Here is a 16,699-nt window from a genome sequence, read left to right as displayed (position 1 = left end):
AGATGTGGGTGAGTAGGGGCATGGGATTTGAAGTTGTTTAAGGGTCTTCAAAGAATCCTTCCATGTCTCCCACTCTTTTCGTCTTTCTGGGGGCAATAGGGTGTCCCAGTCCCGTGTTTCGACGGACAATTCTATGAGAAGAGACTTTCCTTGTATAGTAACTGGGGCTACGAATCCCAGTGAGACGTAGAGACTATTGACCGTAAACAGGACTCCACGTCGGGTGTAGGGTTTTTCCTCGATGGATACCTGGAATGTGAAGGTGTCTGCCTTGAGATTCCAGCTTAATCCTAGACTCTGCTGTATGGGAGGCGTGTCGATTCCCAGGTCCAAATTCTTCAGGTCGTTTGCGTAATCATCTGTATGAAACGCCTTCATCACTGTGGTACTATTGGAAGCTATTTTATGCAATCTTAGTTTGACATTTGCTAGTGTAGCCGTGACCCCAGATTCACCCCAATGAGCGGGAGGTTGCGCTTGCAAATAGTAGTTGTAAAAGCCTGCGAAGGAGGAGAGTGCATTTGGCGGGAGGAAGCATGTCCCTTGACCCAGCAGCCCTGCGTGGAGGGTCAGGTGAGAGAGTCTAGCCAATGGGCGGAGGAAGTGCCAGAGATATAGGCAGTGGTTGCGCGCACGTGGATCCAGAGCTGATTGGAGAGGAGAGGAGACGGAGTCTGTGAGGGGAGGTTGAACCACCCCGGCGCAGGCCCGGTGCCCCAGGCCCAGCTAGCCCTGAGTCATCTTAGAGACAAGCTGAGCTAGGGATCACCTTAGTAAGGTTCCTGCCCCCACTAGTACTGTATGTTTTGACCGGGACTATTCTGTCAAGAGGGAGGTCTGGGCTCAGACCCCCCCCCTTGGAGTGCCGGAGTCCGGGTGGGAACGCCCCGGACCCTAGAGAGAGAGAGAGGGATAGAGCGGTGTCGACGTACAGAGACCCTTTTTGAAGATCGTGGCAGTTCCGAGCACCGGAATGCTCGGCAGGTATTTGATCAAGTGCACCAACTGTATCATTCATTCACCCGAGACATAGTGGCTGCGCAGTCACCCATACACACACATAGGGCCTGCTGTGAGCGGGAGGACTAATCCATAAGGATTGGACAAGGGTGGGCTCACCCGGTGGCGGGTGTGGGGAGTATTGTTGGCGTCCGCCGTGGTGCAGGTTATTGGTGGCGTCCGCTGTGGCACTAGGAAATGTTGACGTCCGCCGTGGCATATTATATAATGTATCCCCGTATACAGGGATGTTATGGCATGTAATGTACCGTGAGTTTGACCTGCAAGTAAAAGAGATTGGTTTTAGAACTTGGCTGTGTAAGTGTAATTCTTGCATATACGTCCTGCAAAGACTCACTCCCCCTTTGGCGGGAGCTGTCGCAGGTGGAGGCGCTGCACCCGTTATAAATATTGCGCGCACCCCAGGCTCTCCGTGGCAGAGACTTAGGCCTTGTGAGCCAGCAGGTAACACAGCACATAGTAGCAGCTTGCTAGTGATAGAAAGCAGGGCTACACTAGCATCTTTTGTGTTCTTTTGAGTAGGTCTATGGCTTCTTGTTCTGTTGTCATCTGGACTACTGAACATCCATTGTCACATTTCCCTGATGTGAAGATGTTTTTGTGGTTCTCAGAGGACCTTAATTCTCTTCCTTGCTAGGCCTTCCTGTCACTTGGATGTGGCCAAGGCATCGTTTGAAGAGGGATATGTGTCCACGTTCTATAATCTCTGTTCTGCGGGCGTCAACGTAGTCTGATTGATACCCTTTGCCAATGCATACATTGCCCACTATCACCCATCCTAGGTCAAGTCTTTGGGCAAATGGGGTGTTGTGGGTTCCGTTGCGCTGTTCGCGGACTTTGTGCACCCTCAGGATGTTCCTGCCGAGCAGTAGCAAAATCTTGCTCTATCGGCGGGATGTGGTCAGCTAGTCCCCTGAGGTGTGGGTGATGGCATGCCACGTCTGGTGTGAGAATCTCGTTCCTCTTTGCCGCCATGTGATTACACTCTATGAGTGTAGGGACATTATTTAAGCACTCCAAAGACAGGATGTTTTAAGTGCCTTAACTGCAGTGTGTGCAATAGTCTTAATACAGGGGACCAATTCCATCACCCCAGAAGTGGAAAGATGTTTAAAATCAAGGAAAGTATAACATGTACCAGAACTAATATTGTTTACATGATTAAATGACCCTGTGGCCTATGTTACATAGGGAAGACCAACAGGATGCTTAAAACGAGGTTTATCGAACACAAAAGCCAAAGAAGTCATTGTGCAGAGGAAATGGCGTTAATAAAACATTGCAATGATTGTCACCATACAATTTCCTCATTAAAATGAATGGGTATTAAACATGTGCAAAAAGCTAAATCAGGGATAGAAAAGGATAAATTATTGTTACAGAGAGAGTCGTACTGGATCTATACTCTTGACACAGTATACCCTATGGGTTAAATTATTATCTCTAGTTTGTTTCCTTGAAGAAAGATAATTATAACAAGTTACTTTAAGGCATTTTAGGTTGCTGTCTGCCCAAATTTTGGATTCATACTCTGAAGTCAGTTACTTTCTGGGACATGATAATAAATAATTCATAGACAGATAAGATTGAACTGATTTACAACAAAAAGACTTTCTTTTACATTTATTTTTATATTATATTTTCACTGGGCACAGTTTGGTTAATGTTGACTGACAAGGACAGTTGATATCTACTGTGCTTATTCAGCTTTATTTATGTTCTATATGCCTAGAAGAAGGGATTTTTGGAAACCCTTCATGAAGAAGAAATTAGGAGAGTCTTGGACAAACTACAAGAGGGATCACAATAATAGCAACAACTAAGGGTTCAGTGTTCACACCGAGCATCGTGATGACATCAGACGTACCCCGTGGAGAAGTACTGGATACCATGTTGACCAGATAGCCGCGCGAAGGATGCGTGATGACGTCAACCGACGTGACGGCCGAGAGAACTACATGCAGTGCCGCGATGATGTCGGATGCATCCCATGGAGGAGGACGGGGAATCGTGCCGACCGGTGTCCCCGTATGGAACACATGGTTACGTCAGACTGCGTGATGACATCGGACGTCGAGGATGCAGCACGCGACGGTGCAAGGACCCATCACGGAAGCAGAGGATACAAGCTGAACTGGAAGTGAATCAGCACATGAAAAAGATCTTGGATAATTAACATAGGGCATTATGGGAAGGTGGGGTTATAAGAAGGACAATATTGGACATTCACAGTATGCCACTTTATTTCACTTGACAAAGACCTATGGGTCGAAACGTTGTGCATTGGCTTTAATGAATTAGATTAACACTAAAATCCGAATGTGCCTTGTGTTGCTTCTCTCTACTATACTGAGGGAACAAGATATGACCGTATGTTCAGTGCATGTGGAGAGCTTACAGCAGCGATGCAGAGTAGAGACATTTCTGCTCGTTGCTTCTTAGAAGAAAAAAACGTGAGCATCACTTATGCTGATTTCAAGCATTTCTATTTGAAACCATTCACTGTACGTGCATCCTTCATCATCACTGGGAGACTGTTCTTCCAGAAAAAAAAGTAGAAAGACCAGTTCAGGCCCATAAACAAGGGCGTTGAAATGTGTCTGGTGGCACTAACCTCAATTAACTAAATGCATACAACAGCCAAAAAAGAAAAAAAAATGTATAAATAGCACTTTATCCCCCCAAAATGTTTTAAGCAGTACCAACAAAAAAAATATTCCATGTAATCCTAAAACAAAACAAATGATCCATTGACCCTGATTTTAACAATTCATGTTACATCAATAACAATATGTGTAGTTAATTAAAATAATGCAGTGCAGCAGCTCAACCAACTACCACCTCTACCCATAATGCATTCAGTGAGGAGGAGGAGGCGGTACTGGCCTTGCTCTCCTAGCTCACTGTGGAGATAATCAATAGTTTGTTATTGTGCAACAGCAGAAGTTAGAAGTAGCAGCCATGGCCGGACTTTGACCTCCTGACCTCCTGAGGCCGTAAGCTATGTCAAGTTTGAGGCCCCAAAAATTAAAAATAGATGTATTATTCTGACTGAATGGACCATTGAAAATGTAACCATGAAACTGAAATAAATGCAAGCATTGTACTAGCATTGTTATATACCGAGATGGCGGTGTATAGCTGAAATGAACAGTGTTTGCACATCACATTCATTTTAATATTAAAACATTTTCTTTCGTGATTTGGAGTGAGTCAAGTCATTGATGATGTCTTCAAATGATAAGCTATGAAGTTTGTCACTTTCGATGCACATTATTCTTAGGGTCATATTTGAGCGAAAATATCTGTATTTATAGAGAATCTTCGGTTTCCCAAATCGTCTATATTTATCATCCGATTCTAAAACCTGAAATGCATTATTTTTTTCCGGTTTCTGAGGTCCCTGATATTGTGAGGCCGTAATCCGTAGTTTAGTTATTTTATGTGTCAGTCCAGAACTTGTAGCAGCATATCATCCAACTGTATTTATATAGCAGTTATGGGGAATGTGTGACTTTTGTGTGAATATATACAAGTAAATTCCAAAAATGTTTTTTTGGGAACATTTTCTTTGCATTTATTAAGGGAAGCGTGTTGACTTACATGAAATAAACTCTAAACCGGATTGAAAGAGGAACTTAACTATACCTGTTTTCATTTGATCAGTATTGGGGGGCGCATTGAAATTAATATCCAATGTGAATTATATTGAAGAGATTTTTGGGGACATGCAGGACACATGCCATGTCCTAAGGGTGCAGTACTAGCTGTGACCAGCGAGTGTCAGCCGTGTCCTAAGATTGCAGTACCACCGGTGACCAGGAGGTGTCATGTGGACTCCTCGGCTGCGCCGCTCCTGCAGCTCCGATGTGTGTGTATGTGGTGTGTCGGTGGTCATGTGACGTGAGGCTGGGCCTGGCATGGCGGCCGCGGTCAGGGTGATGCGCTGAGCTCCGGTGATTCAGTACCCCGCTGCTTCACTCATTGTATCCGGGCTGCTCAATGGCGGAGAGAGGCTTCGACATGTCCGCCCTCCCGAAGGAAGTGCGGGAGCAGCTGGCAGAGCTGGAGCTCGAGCTGTCAGAAGGTGAGAGGCGCCGGAGAGACACCGGGAGATCCCGGACACCGGGGCCGGGGATCCACTGACACACACTGGGGTGCCGGGGATCCGCTGATACACTCCGGGGATCCACTGACACACAACGGGGATCCACTGACACACCGGGGCGCCGGGGATCCACTGACACACCAGGGCGCTGGGGATCCACTGACACACTGGGGCGCCGGGGATCCACTGACACACACCGGGGCCGGGAGACTGTGCTGCTACTGCTGCACCTGGGAGGTACCAGCGAGGCACTGCTCCACTAATATATATGCTTCTATTGTACATATGTGATTATTTTTTTATATATATATATATATATATATATATATATATATATTATATATATACACACACACACACACACACACACACACACACACATTGTACACACTCAGTGTTAATCTTAATCAATATTGGTTGCTTTACTTAATATAACAATACATGTAGCATAATTAATCTCTGGTCTGTTAGCATTCAACTGATTCACATATTACATACAATATACAACCCTGATGTATAACAATATTAATGGACTCCATGCTCCCAGCCATGCATTGCCTCAAATAATATATATCATAATGATTATTTTAGTGTAATATTAATTCGGTGCTGTGTTGGCATTTCTGGGCCCCTTAGCTGCCGAGTTCTAAATGTTATAGATCGTAATGATGTTATTTATAAAGTGTTTTTCCTTTTTAAATTAAGCCCCTTGGATCAGCGATTTGTACACGTGCGTTATTTTTTTAATATTTGTGCATGTTGTGTTGTCTTTTGCGCCAGTTGTACTATGTTGTGGAATGTGTTGGCATCTTATCCATAAGTGCTAATTAAATGAGGGGTGAGTGAGATTTTCATTTGGTGCTGAAACAAAGAAGGGTCCCTTTGAATATTACTCTGCAGATACAGCGTTGGAGATGTGCTGTGTTTGGTGTCCTTAACACTTTCACTAAGGGCCAACAACACGTTCCTTTGACAATGTAAGGGTTAAGCCTCCTGTCAGTCAGAGGGACTGACAACACATGGCTATGCCTCTCTGGCAGCGAATGGGTACAAGACTGCTTTGCTGTAAGTCGTCATGCTGGGACAATACATGGGGTGACAAAACTTCCAAAATAGGCGCGTTTTCAGTTTTATAATTTTCCGCTTTCCCCCCTCATTTAAACACGTTTACTGACAGAGGGTCCTGGGAAATGTTTGAGCAATGGAATGCAAAAATCCTTTTGGCAATAAAGGGGTAAAGTATTTTCTCTGTATCCGCTGAACTTATTTGCCCCTGATTTTAGTATTGAGAGCTGCACATTCCCTCCTCCTTGGGCACTTAGCACTGCAGAGCACCATTGTGACCCTATTTTGATATACAGGCCTGCACAAAGCTGTGCCTGCTTTGCAATTTTTAAGTGGCAGCTTCTTCACAACAGCATATTTTTGCATCTGTTTTGCAGCCTTTGCATCTGCATTATAATTGGACTTCAATGTGATGTGCATTTGACAGTTTAGTACCTGCGGTACACTGCTAACTTTATATCATTTCTTATATTTGCGACTGTCATTCATGTGTCCCCTGTGATCAGAATGACTTGTAAAGACTATGTACTGTACTGTATGCTGTGGCTCCAAATTCTACTTTGCTCCCTTCATGATTCTCTTGCCTCTGTTCACTTTTTTGATTTTCTTATTTTTTGTTTCCTTAGAAAAAGACTAATTGCTTAACCAAAACCTAAAGGGACAGTCCTATGTAGCTGGTCTATTTTTAAAACCACTTATTAGTGTCATTGATTTCTTTAAAATATTAAATAAAACTGTTAGTAACACACATACTTATTTGCATCCTGTTAAAAATGAATGTTTCCCTTCTGCTGTATTCAAGTATACCAGCTACTTGTGTTTCTGTTTTACTAATGATGATACTATAATTATTGTACAAACAATACAACAATTCACCTCTTCAGACCAGTATTCATGAATCTCAATAACCCAATCATGACAGTGATACAGGAAGCCCCACACAGAGCTGAAATACCTTTTAAACTCAATGGGAGATTTCCACGATTGACCACTTTGGATCTTTTTGAATCTTGAATCCACTTTGGATCTTTTTGAATCTGCCCCTAAATGTTTTAATAAAATATAAGATTGATAATTGTGATTACATACAGTACTATTTGCAAGTACTGAGCAACCGTGCTGCTCAATCTGTGGAAGTTCTGGTATTTAACCCTGATAGTCTAATCACTAAAAGACCATTACATAAAACTGGTATCCCTCCGAAATCCCCTCTGCCCCACACACACCACGGAATAGTTAAAATGATATAAAAATACTTTGATTTTATAGTGGTGTTAATTAGCTGCATATAGCGTGACACTGTCCTTAGTTGACTTTGTGATTGGTGGGACCGGCCCTTTCAGCTAATGATATCAGAGATATGAAGAGAGAGTGACTGTCTTTCAGGAGTAAGTGTTACAGGGTGTACAGTACTCGACATTTGACAGCCAACATGTTTCAGTGGTTTTACACGTTATGTTGAGATTAGTTTAGTTTATAGAGGGAGGGGTTAATAGCGACCAGACGATATAACCTTATGGGTAGTGCAGTAGAAAAGAAGGTATGCAATATGTGGGCACATACACTGGTAATATTATAAATATTTAGAGAAGAAGTTGTACGTATAACATAAGAACAAAGCCTCCCTTTGCAGCTTATTACGCTCCTGTGCTGTTAGTGCGATCATAGGTAACGTGGCCATGTTTTGCTAACTATGTTGGTTAGGAATAGCAGGAATCTGGGGTTGCTACAGGTAACTTATTTCCATCTGTTGTAAAAAGTTGAGGCTAGCCACACTGTAATGAGTTTAACCTGGACAGGGTGACACCATATGGCCAGAATGGCATGGTTGATAGATCAATGTATAGTATATAGAAGGTAATCTATACAGTACACTGGTGGTGTGGCATACACAAAGGATTACCACACACATCTAACGTTACTAAATCTACAGTTCCACTTTAAATACCATGTAAGCATGGGACTTAAGGGCCTAGATTCACTAAGCTTTGTAAAATCAGGGCAAAGAACGTGACGTTACCAAGAACAGGAACGGACGTTGTTTTCCCTGAGTTAGTCACGTTATTTGCGGATGATGCATTTTCTTGCAATAACTTTGAGCTATTTGGAGGTATATGTCAGTGGGGCATCTCCTAAATTGCTCCCTCTCCGGAGTGAGAGGGGTTTGGTGGTAGCTCAGTGTACTGTAGCTGTTGCTTTATTTCAAACTTTATATCTATCTTTTTCTTCTGTATGTCATCTCTTTGTAATTGTTTGTTTAGTGGTCTGGGTGAGTTGACTTTGTCAGTGCTCTCACACCAGGATGATCACAACATCAGGGAGGGAGGAGTACTCGCCAGATTATTACTGTTGGGTAAAAGCATAGAGTTAGGATTAGCCCTGGAGAGGAAGTGATTATGGAGGAATGCGTGCTGGCTGTGGGCATAGTTGTTGATTAGTTTTATGATTTGTCCATTTTATGGAACGTTAACCAGCCCAATCTGACTTATTCCTCTTGCTTGCGAATCTTCAGAGATTAAGCATGTGATATCCTTTAGAAGACAGGTATTCGTGATTCTCAATAACCCCCTTAAGGCACCAAGGGTCTGATTCAGGAAACCCTGAACTTCGCTGAAATTCCTATTAAAGTCAGCGGGAGATTTCCGCGATCGGCCACTTAGGAGCTTATTGAATCCGTCCCTAATTGTTTTGATAAAATATAACATGGATGATTGTGATTACATAGTGTTTACAAGTACTGAGCAAACGTGCTGCTCAATTTGTGGAAGTACTGAAGATGTAATTTCAAGAGAGCCTGGAAATAAAGACAAAAACAGCCCCTGATACTGCAGCAGGTGATCAGGGTGAGGCAGGAGTTGGGAGTGATTTAGAACCTGACGACTTCACATCCTCTGAGGAACGTGACTGACACAGAGAACAAAACGGAGACTGAAAGTGTAATACCAGAGCTTATTTCCTAGCCGTGGCAAATACAATCCAAATCCACTGATAAAATAACACTAAAAGACGCCCCTTTAAACCCGAGACAGCTCAGGCGAGGGAGGAAACTGCTACAGGAGCTAATGTGGTTGTGAAAGAAGGAACAAAGCCCTAAATATTACTGCGTGACCAGAAGAGTATAAAAGTGTTGATCCCTTGGTTGCACATATACATTTTAGTGATGTGGAGAGATATCAGTACGGAGAACTTGTTTAAAACCTCAGTGCTGCACCTTTTTGATCCAGCATAGTCTTCTCCCTTCTCCCTCTCGCACTACATCCACCTGCACTGGGAGATAGCGGGTTTGTGTTTCTCTCATTAATGATAACTAGACAGCTAATGTTTTACTATTTTTAGTGTATGTAAGTTGTCCTGTGGGACTCTGTATATGGATGTGTGGGCAGTGAGAAGGGGGGCTGCCATCTTTTCATATACAGTGTACAGCATATTACAAAAAAAAGAGTCTGTCTTTTTTGCAAGAACCGCACACAGATACAGAGCTATAAATAATGAAAATGAAGGGTTATAGGAATGGGGAGGCGAGCCATTGTTCCAATTCTTTTTTTGGAGTATCTAAAACATGATTTTGTGGCAGTATTAGACAGGAGAGAAGGAGAAGCGATCATTAGGCAATACATGTTATTACATTGGAAACTGCTATTTTTAGGAGGTTCATTTAATGGTACTTTTGATTTTTAAAATTGACAGGAATCATCTTATTTACTATCTGTTAAAGAGTTGGTCTCGGTTTTAAGTGCTAATGGTTTAGTTAAGACTTGAATGCCGGAATAACACAGTATTTTTCATTCAGCATAAATGTGAATGTTCTATCTGCTGCTAGACTGGATCAGTTTTCCAAATGGTTTCTCTGACTAGGGTAGTTTGTAATGTGGCTCCTTATATGCACTATACTATAGAATGTTTTAGTTTTTGGTCAAATTAGTCACAAAGAATAAATGATTTTGAAAACTTGAGACAGTAGTGGGATATGAGGAAAATAATAACGCAGTACTCCCATTGGGTATCTTAAAGTTTGAATCACATAATGAGAATTGGACAAAATAGAAAATTTGTGGGGGGGATTGAGTGAGAGTGGGGTAATTGACGGAAGGTGGGGGCGAGTGAGAGGAGAGAGGGGGTAGTAAGTGAGGAAAAGAGGGTGTAAGAGTGAGACGCTGGGGAGATAAATACATGCGAGGCGGGAAGGGGGAAAGTGAGTGAGACGAAGGGGAGAGAAATACATTGGTACCGGGTGGGAAATAGAGGGGGCTCGTGAAGTGTGAAATTAACCTAATATGTGTCAGCCAGATAGGGGTTCTCTGAGGTTTTTTGGAAAACTTCAAGGGTTCCTCCAAACAAAAAAGGTTGGGAATCACTTAAGGCAGCAAACCTGACTTCACATTGTTGGAACCAGTGGATTCTTCCGAGATGAACCGTGTCATTTTCGGATCTGTGGTCCGGGTTGAGTTTCTGGTTTTAAATCTCCGTCCAGGGGAAGCAAAACAGACGCCATATCTTGCATCATCTGTTCTTCTTGCTGAATGGCCATTTATATTCCCTGGAGAGACCAGGAAGTAACACCAGTAACTTCACCTGTAACTATCTCAGCATACAGGGGTCCCAGGAGCTGAAAATAACATGCTCAGAGTCGGAAACGATTGATCATATATTTTTATTTTGTCCCAGGCTAAATATTAGTTTGAACTATTTACATAATATATTTAATGTGTTTCAATTTTTCACAGAACTTTTTTTTTTCCAAAGCAAACTATAATTGTAACGAATGATATACCGCGGTTTTAGCAAAATTAGCTATCCTTTAAAAGTATAACATTACAAATAGTAGGATGCAGAGATGTATTATGTATGTTGTCTTTATTGGTAGCAGCAAAAGTTAGAATATAGAATCTATTTTATAATATGGTTCATGATTTTGAACTTTTTAGATGAAAATGGGGAATAAAAAAATATAATTTGTGACATTGAATATGAAAAATAAATGTAGATTTCTGAAAGCTTTGGGCTTTTGGCGAATTTTTGTATTTTGAAAGCATTCTTTTAATAGTCTAAGAAGTAAAAAAATCTCCTCCCTCAAACCCTATTCCTGGTTCTGAATGGAGAGTAACGCCCGTTAGCAATGACTTAAATAATGTATCAGTATTTCCCAGTGTTAAACTTGACATAGCTTAGTGCAGGGGTGCGCAAACCGGGGGGCGTGAGACTGTGTTTTTTTTGGGGGGGGGGGGGGGCGCGGCTCTCTTACCCGGCTTCAGTCCACGCATCTCCATGGCAACGCGGCGTGATTTGATGCCCGTTGCCATGGAGACGCATTGTCAAACGACATCACATGACCCCGCGCGTCATTTGACGCTACATTTGAAGGGGGAGCACAACGCAGGAAGTTTGCGCACCCCTGGTAAGTGAATATGGGATGAATATCGGGCTTATTTACATCTGATTTAGAATAACAACCCTTGAAAATAACACCAGGCTTGATGTCCTATTAGTTGATGTAGCGAATGCTGGGTTATGGTTAACTATTGTTAACTTGGGTTAACATTACGTTAAACAGTCTAACAGAGCTTCGTGAATCTGGGCCAAAGTGCCTTAAGAGAGGCTTCGGAAGGAGTACATATCATTCAAGTATAGTGTAGCGAAGAGGGGGATAACGTTGTCACCTGAACTAAACGATCCTGAATACATTATTAGCAGTGTTGAGTGCTTGGGCTGGCCTTTCTGTCATTTATCATTATAACACATTCTGGTTGTGTAATTCTGGGTTATGGGACAATTGCTTTCTCTGTACATTGAAACAATTTTCTAATCTTGGGTGTTTCCACATGCATTCCTGTTTGGTATCTATTAGGCTGAATGATGCCATTTTTCCATGCCTCTAAAATAGTAATGCCTGAGGGCCTAGCTTTCCTTTCACTCGACATAAATATTTGTGATTTTTTTACGTTTTATTTATTTATTAAGCTAGAATTGTATTGATGGTTAAGAAGATTTAATACAGGATAATTCGGTATATATGTACTTAAGTCTGTTAGGTTTGACAATTGACAACGTACAAAGTAGGGACAATAGCAGCAGCATTATGTCTGTGGGCATTACTTTGGTCGTGTATGACTTTGCCTAACTGGGCATAAAACATCTTCCCACAGAAGGTACAACAGTATTTATTATAAAATACAAATGTATATCTTTATATAGCGCCGAGCGTGTACTCCGTGCATCACAAAGACATTGCAGTACAGGGAATTATAATAATACAATAAGCGCTGCAAAGTCAGACAATAGAAAAGGAAATTCCTGCCCCACAGAGCTTACACTCTAAGTGGCATGTTGGGAGACTTAGGCCTCGTCCAGGGTGAGAGCGCGCTTGCTGGCGCTCGAGTGCCGTGACGTCAGGCGCTCATGTTGCCTGGGCAATTCCTGCCCAGCTAGTTGCGTGCGTGGGGGGCATGCCCATGACTTCACGTGAGCGATTTGCCCGCATTGGCTGAACCGCGCATGTGACCAGGTCAAGCGCAACAAATGCAAAAAAAAAATTGTCTCGGCAAGCTGCAGAGCGCTCACAGGCACATGCGCACGCACCATGGATCAACACATTGTTGCAGTGTATTTGATCGCACTGAGCACGCGCGCTCAGCTTCACCCTGGACGCGGCCTTACAGAGACAGCAGGTGAGGGAATCATTGCAATAAATGGCAGTGCTTGGCCACAATTGTTGGTAGGAGTGACTGTGGGTGTGGGACAGTAGCCATGAGTCCAGGCTACTTGGATGCTTCGTTTGTGATGTGGGTTTTAAAGTTGGTTGGTATTAAATTAGATATGTTGACACGATTAGCAGGGGGGCACGGGCGAAAGCACGTGTATCTATGGCTGGGTCCAGGATTAGGCGAGGTTTCCCCAGTAGCATGCAGGAGGAGTGGAGAGAAGGTGAATAGAGGATTTGTGGGCGTGCTTTTTTATTGAGGGTTGTGGAAGTTGTTGAAAACGAATGAAAAGCACAGGTGAAATTATGATAGTGTGTCTGTAAAATACATTCTTATCACACAACATTTTATTGGACATTTTTTCTGAGGTAGCAAGAAATATAATTTATTCACGCTCAGAATGTATTCCTTCAGCTACCACATTCGCCATAGAACACAGACCTCGCATCAAAAATGCCGAATTTATAATGCGTAATTGGAACTTTGCGCCTGAGAGTTTACGTTTTTCATGAATTCCCACCATCACCCAATAAGTATGTCTATGTAACATAATACAATAAGTAGGCGAGGCAGAACCCATTCCTGCTGATTCCAGAGATGTCTGAAAGCAAGGTACAGAGAGGGGAAAACTGTCAAGCTGTCAGCCAGAGAATATACTGTATTCCTCCCAAGGCAAAAACAAGTTTTAACTGGCAGTTATACCCAGTTTATTAGTGGAGACTTGAAAAGCGTTATTCTCTCCTTAATGTAGTTATTGTAACTAATAAGAAAAGCAGGTAGCTTGCTGGGGAGAGTAATACTGTATACAGATTCTAATCATTCTTGTACAGTATACAAAACAACAAACAGGCCTTTGACCTAATGCGTATATTCTGCTTTGTATTTGTCTTTTTGAGTATACAACAAAGCAGCAGAGAAGTGGTTACACAACATTAAACCTCCACCTGGGTTCCCCGACCTTTACAAACCTGGATATTGAATTTTTTTTTTTTTTTTTTTTTTAAGAAACCCTTCCATAGCCAGAAAATAATGTTACCTTGCAGGGTTATCGTGCTTCCATTGCAGTATAACATCTAGGGACCATCGGGATATGAGTGCTCCGTATAGCTGTAAATCTGTTGTTGTTTTCTCCAGGATAGCCCCCCCGCCAACCCAAGAATCCCATGTTACCTTTACAACAATTATGGGACAGGATTTTTATCGATGCAGTGAAAACTTTTAAATCTCTCACATCTGTCTTTTTTCTCTCTCTCTCTGCACAGGGTCGCGTTTATTGCCAGAAAATGTTTAACTGATCGTGCAGACTGTAATCTATGCTGGTCTTGTAACATGAAAATTGTCACCTTTAAAATATTTCATCTTATTTTCCATTTCCCCAACACGTTAAAATGTTGGTAATTTATTCAGAATAAGTTTGTATCTTGTGCAGAATTACAAATTCCTCTAAAACTTCTTTACGTTCTTTATAGATTTTACGGTAGATACCCTGTTGCCTGCTTAAAAAAAAGTGACTGCGTTGAAAAAATTTGGCTTTAAAGATACTTTCCTGGAAGGTGTTTGGGCTCTCTGCCAGAACCCTTCCGCTGTGGTCAAACTCCCAGGCGGAACAGGCGAGAGATTTCAAATCAAAACGGCCCAAGGCAGGGGTGCCCCTTATCGCCTCTTCTCTTTGCACTCACAATTGAATCACTTGCGACCAAAATTCGTAATAATATGAACATTCAGGGCGTTGACATGGGAGGAACAAATGATAAAATATCCCTATTCGCAGATGATATCATCCCAACCTTGTCCAAACCGCAAACTTCTCTTCCGAACCTTCAAAGAGAACTGTCGGACTTTGGCAAAGTGTCAGGATACAAAATAAACAGTGGAAAGTCTGAAGCCCTAAATATTAGCTTACCAGAAGTTGAAGTGAAACTACTCAAATTGAATTTTAGCTATCGATGGTGCTCTTCATATATTAAATACTTGGGAGTAAATATATCAAGACACTACCGAGCCCTATACCAAGATAACTACCCAGCTCTTTGGGAAACAATCAAAAAAGACTTGGAACAGTGGGAAGGTTACCAGATCTCATGGATTGGGAGAATGACATCCGTTAAGATGAACATGCTCCCTAGACTATTATACTATTTTCAGACACTCCTAGTCCATGTACCTGGCACTGAACTAAAAAACATACAAAACAGAATGTTTAACTTTATCTGGCATGGCAAAAGACCCAGAGTAGCAAGATCGGTCCTGTTGGCATCAAGAGGAAGAGGGGGTATGGCTGTCCCAGACATCCACAAATATTACATAGCAGCACAATTGAAACAAGCTGTCATGTGGAACACCGACCCGGCCAAATGTTGCTGGATCGAAATAGAGTCCAAGTATGCCAGAATGCCTTCTCTGCAGGCTTGCCTCTGGAGTCTAGACAGGGGAGATAGACAAGCACATAACTTCAAATTAAAAGCGACAATACTCACCTGGGAGGTATGGTCAAAATACAAGACCAGATTTGGGCTTTGCTCATCTAGCCCACAGCTCACGCCCATACCCAAATTCCCCCCGGGATGCAGATCTAAACTTTCTGAACATTTAAAATCGAAAGGGATTGGGGCAATTGCGGATCTCCTAAGCCTCATAAGGCTCCTGAGCTACCAAGAAGTACGAGCCAAATATAGGATCAGAGAACTGGACACATTTAAATATCTACAAATTCGACACTTTGCCCAAAAAATATGCCCAGCTCCAGAATTCCCCCCTCTCACCAAATTTGAGCGGCTCTGCAAAGCAAACACCTACCAAAAGGGACTAATCTCTGAAATATACGCCGATCTAGAACATTCGGTGGCCCCCCAAAATCACGACTATATGCTCAAATGGGCAGCTGACTTGAATATCACAATAGAGAGAGAGATTTGGGATGAAATTTGGCTGGCAGCCTCAGGAACATCCTTATGCACCACAACACCACTTATGCGCTCTATTCACTTACCTGACTTTGAGTCCACTTTACACTCCTCCCTCTCCTCTCTCAGCTCTGCTACAGACCCTGACAACCTGGTCAGAAAGTACAACTCTGTCTTGTCCTCGTCTCTTGATCTACATGCCCAGCTTTCTCTCTGCCGCCCTCGCCCTTATAACCCTAGACCCTGGCTAAATTCCCACACGCGCATGCTGCGTTCCTCCACTCGTTCCTCTGAACGCCTCTGGAGGAAGTCTCACACTCTCGCAGACTTCCTTCACTACAAATTTATGCTATCCTGTTTCAACTCTGCCCTCTCGCAAGCTAAACAAGCCTACTTTTCTGCACTAATCAACATGCACAAATCTAACCCACGCCGACTGTTCTCTGTCTTTGATACTCTACTCAAACCACCCTCAGCTGCCTCTCCTTCCTCCATCTCCGCTCAGGACTTTGCTGACTATTTTAAGGAAAAGGTGGAATCCATACGGCAGAACATCCCCTCTGTTTCTTCCCCCCATCCTACACCTCTTCCTAACTCTCCTCCTGCCTTCCTTGAGTCTTTTTCCACTGTCTCAGAGGAGGATGTGTCGCTGTTGATCTCCTCTTCTCCCTCTACCACTTGCCCTCTTGACCCCATTCCCTCCCATCTCCTAAAACCTCTAGCTCCTACTATAATCCCTACGCTTACACACATTTTTAACTCCTCCCTCTGCTCTGGAACCTTTCCATCCTCCTTCAAACATGCAACAGTCATACCATTACTCAAAAACAGCAAGCTTGACCCTACCTGTCTTTCTAACTATCGACCTGTCTCCCTCCTGCCTTTTGCCTCTAAACTACTTGAAC

The 16,699-nt window shown here is 42.8% G+C and overlaps 1 protein-coding gene across 2 annotated transcripts in view; it reads left to right on the top strand.

The window, feature by feature from the left end:
* Positions 1-4,906: 4,906 nt before the first annotated feature.
* DIP2B (disco interacting protein 2 homolog B) overlaps positions 4,907-16,699 on the top strand; it is a 242,390-nt gene continuing 230,597 nt past the window's right edge. For both annotated transcript variants that reach the window (XM_075591661.1, XM_075591659.1), the window contains exon 1: positions 4,907-5,107. In XM_075591661.1, the coding sequence (XP_075447776.1) occupies positions 5,023-5,107 (85 nt within the window). In that variant the 5' untranslated portion in view covers positions 4,907-5,022. The remainder of the gene's footprint in view (positions 5,108-16,699) is intronic.

Source organism: Ascaphus truei, chromosome 3 (genome assembly GCF_040206685.1).
Source record: "Ascaphus truei isolate aAscTru1 chromosome 3, aAscTru1.hap1, whole genome shotgun sequence".
Taxonomy (NCBI): domain Eukaryota; kingdom Metazoa; phylum Chordata; class Amphibia; order Anura; family Ascaphidae; genus Ascaphus; species Ascaphus truei.
The sequence above is the reverse complement of the archived record's forward strand: the minus strand, read 5'-3'. Positions and strand labels throughout refer to the sequence as shown.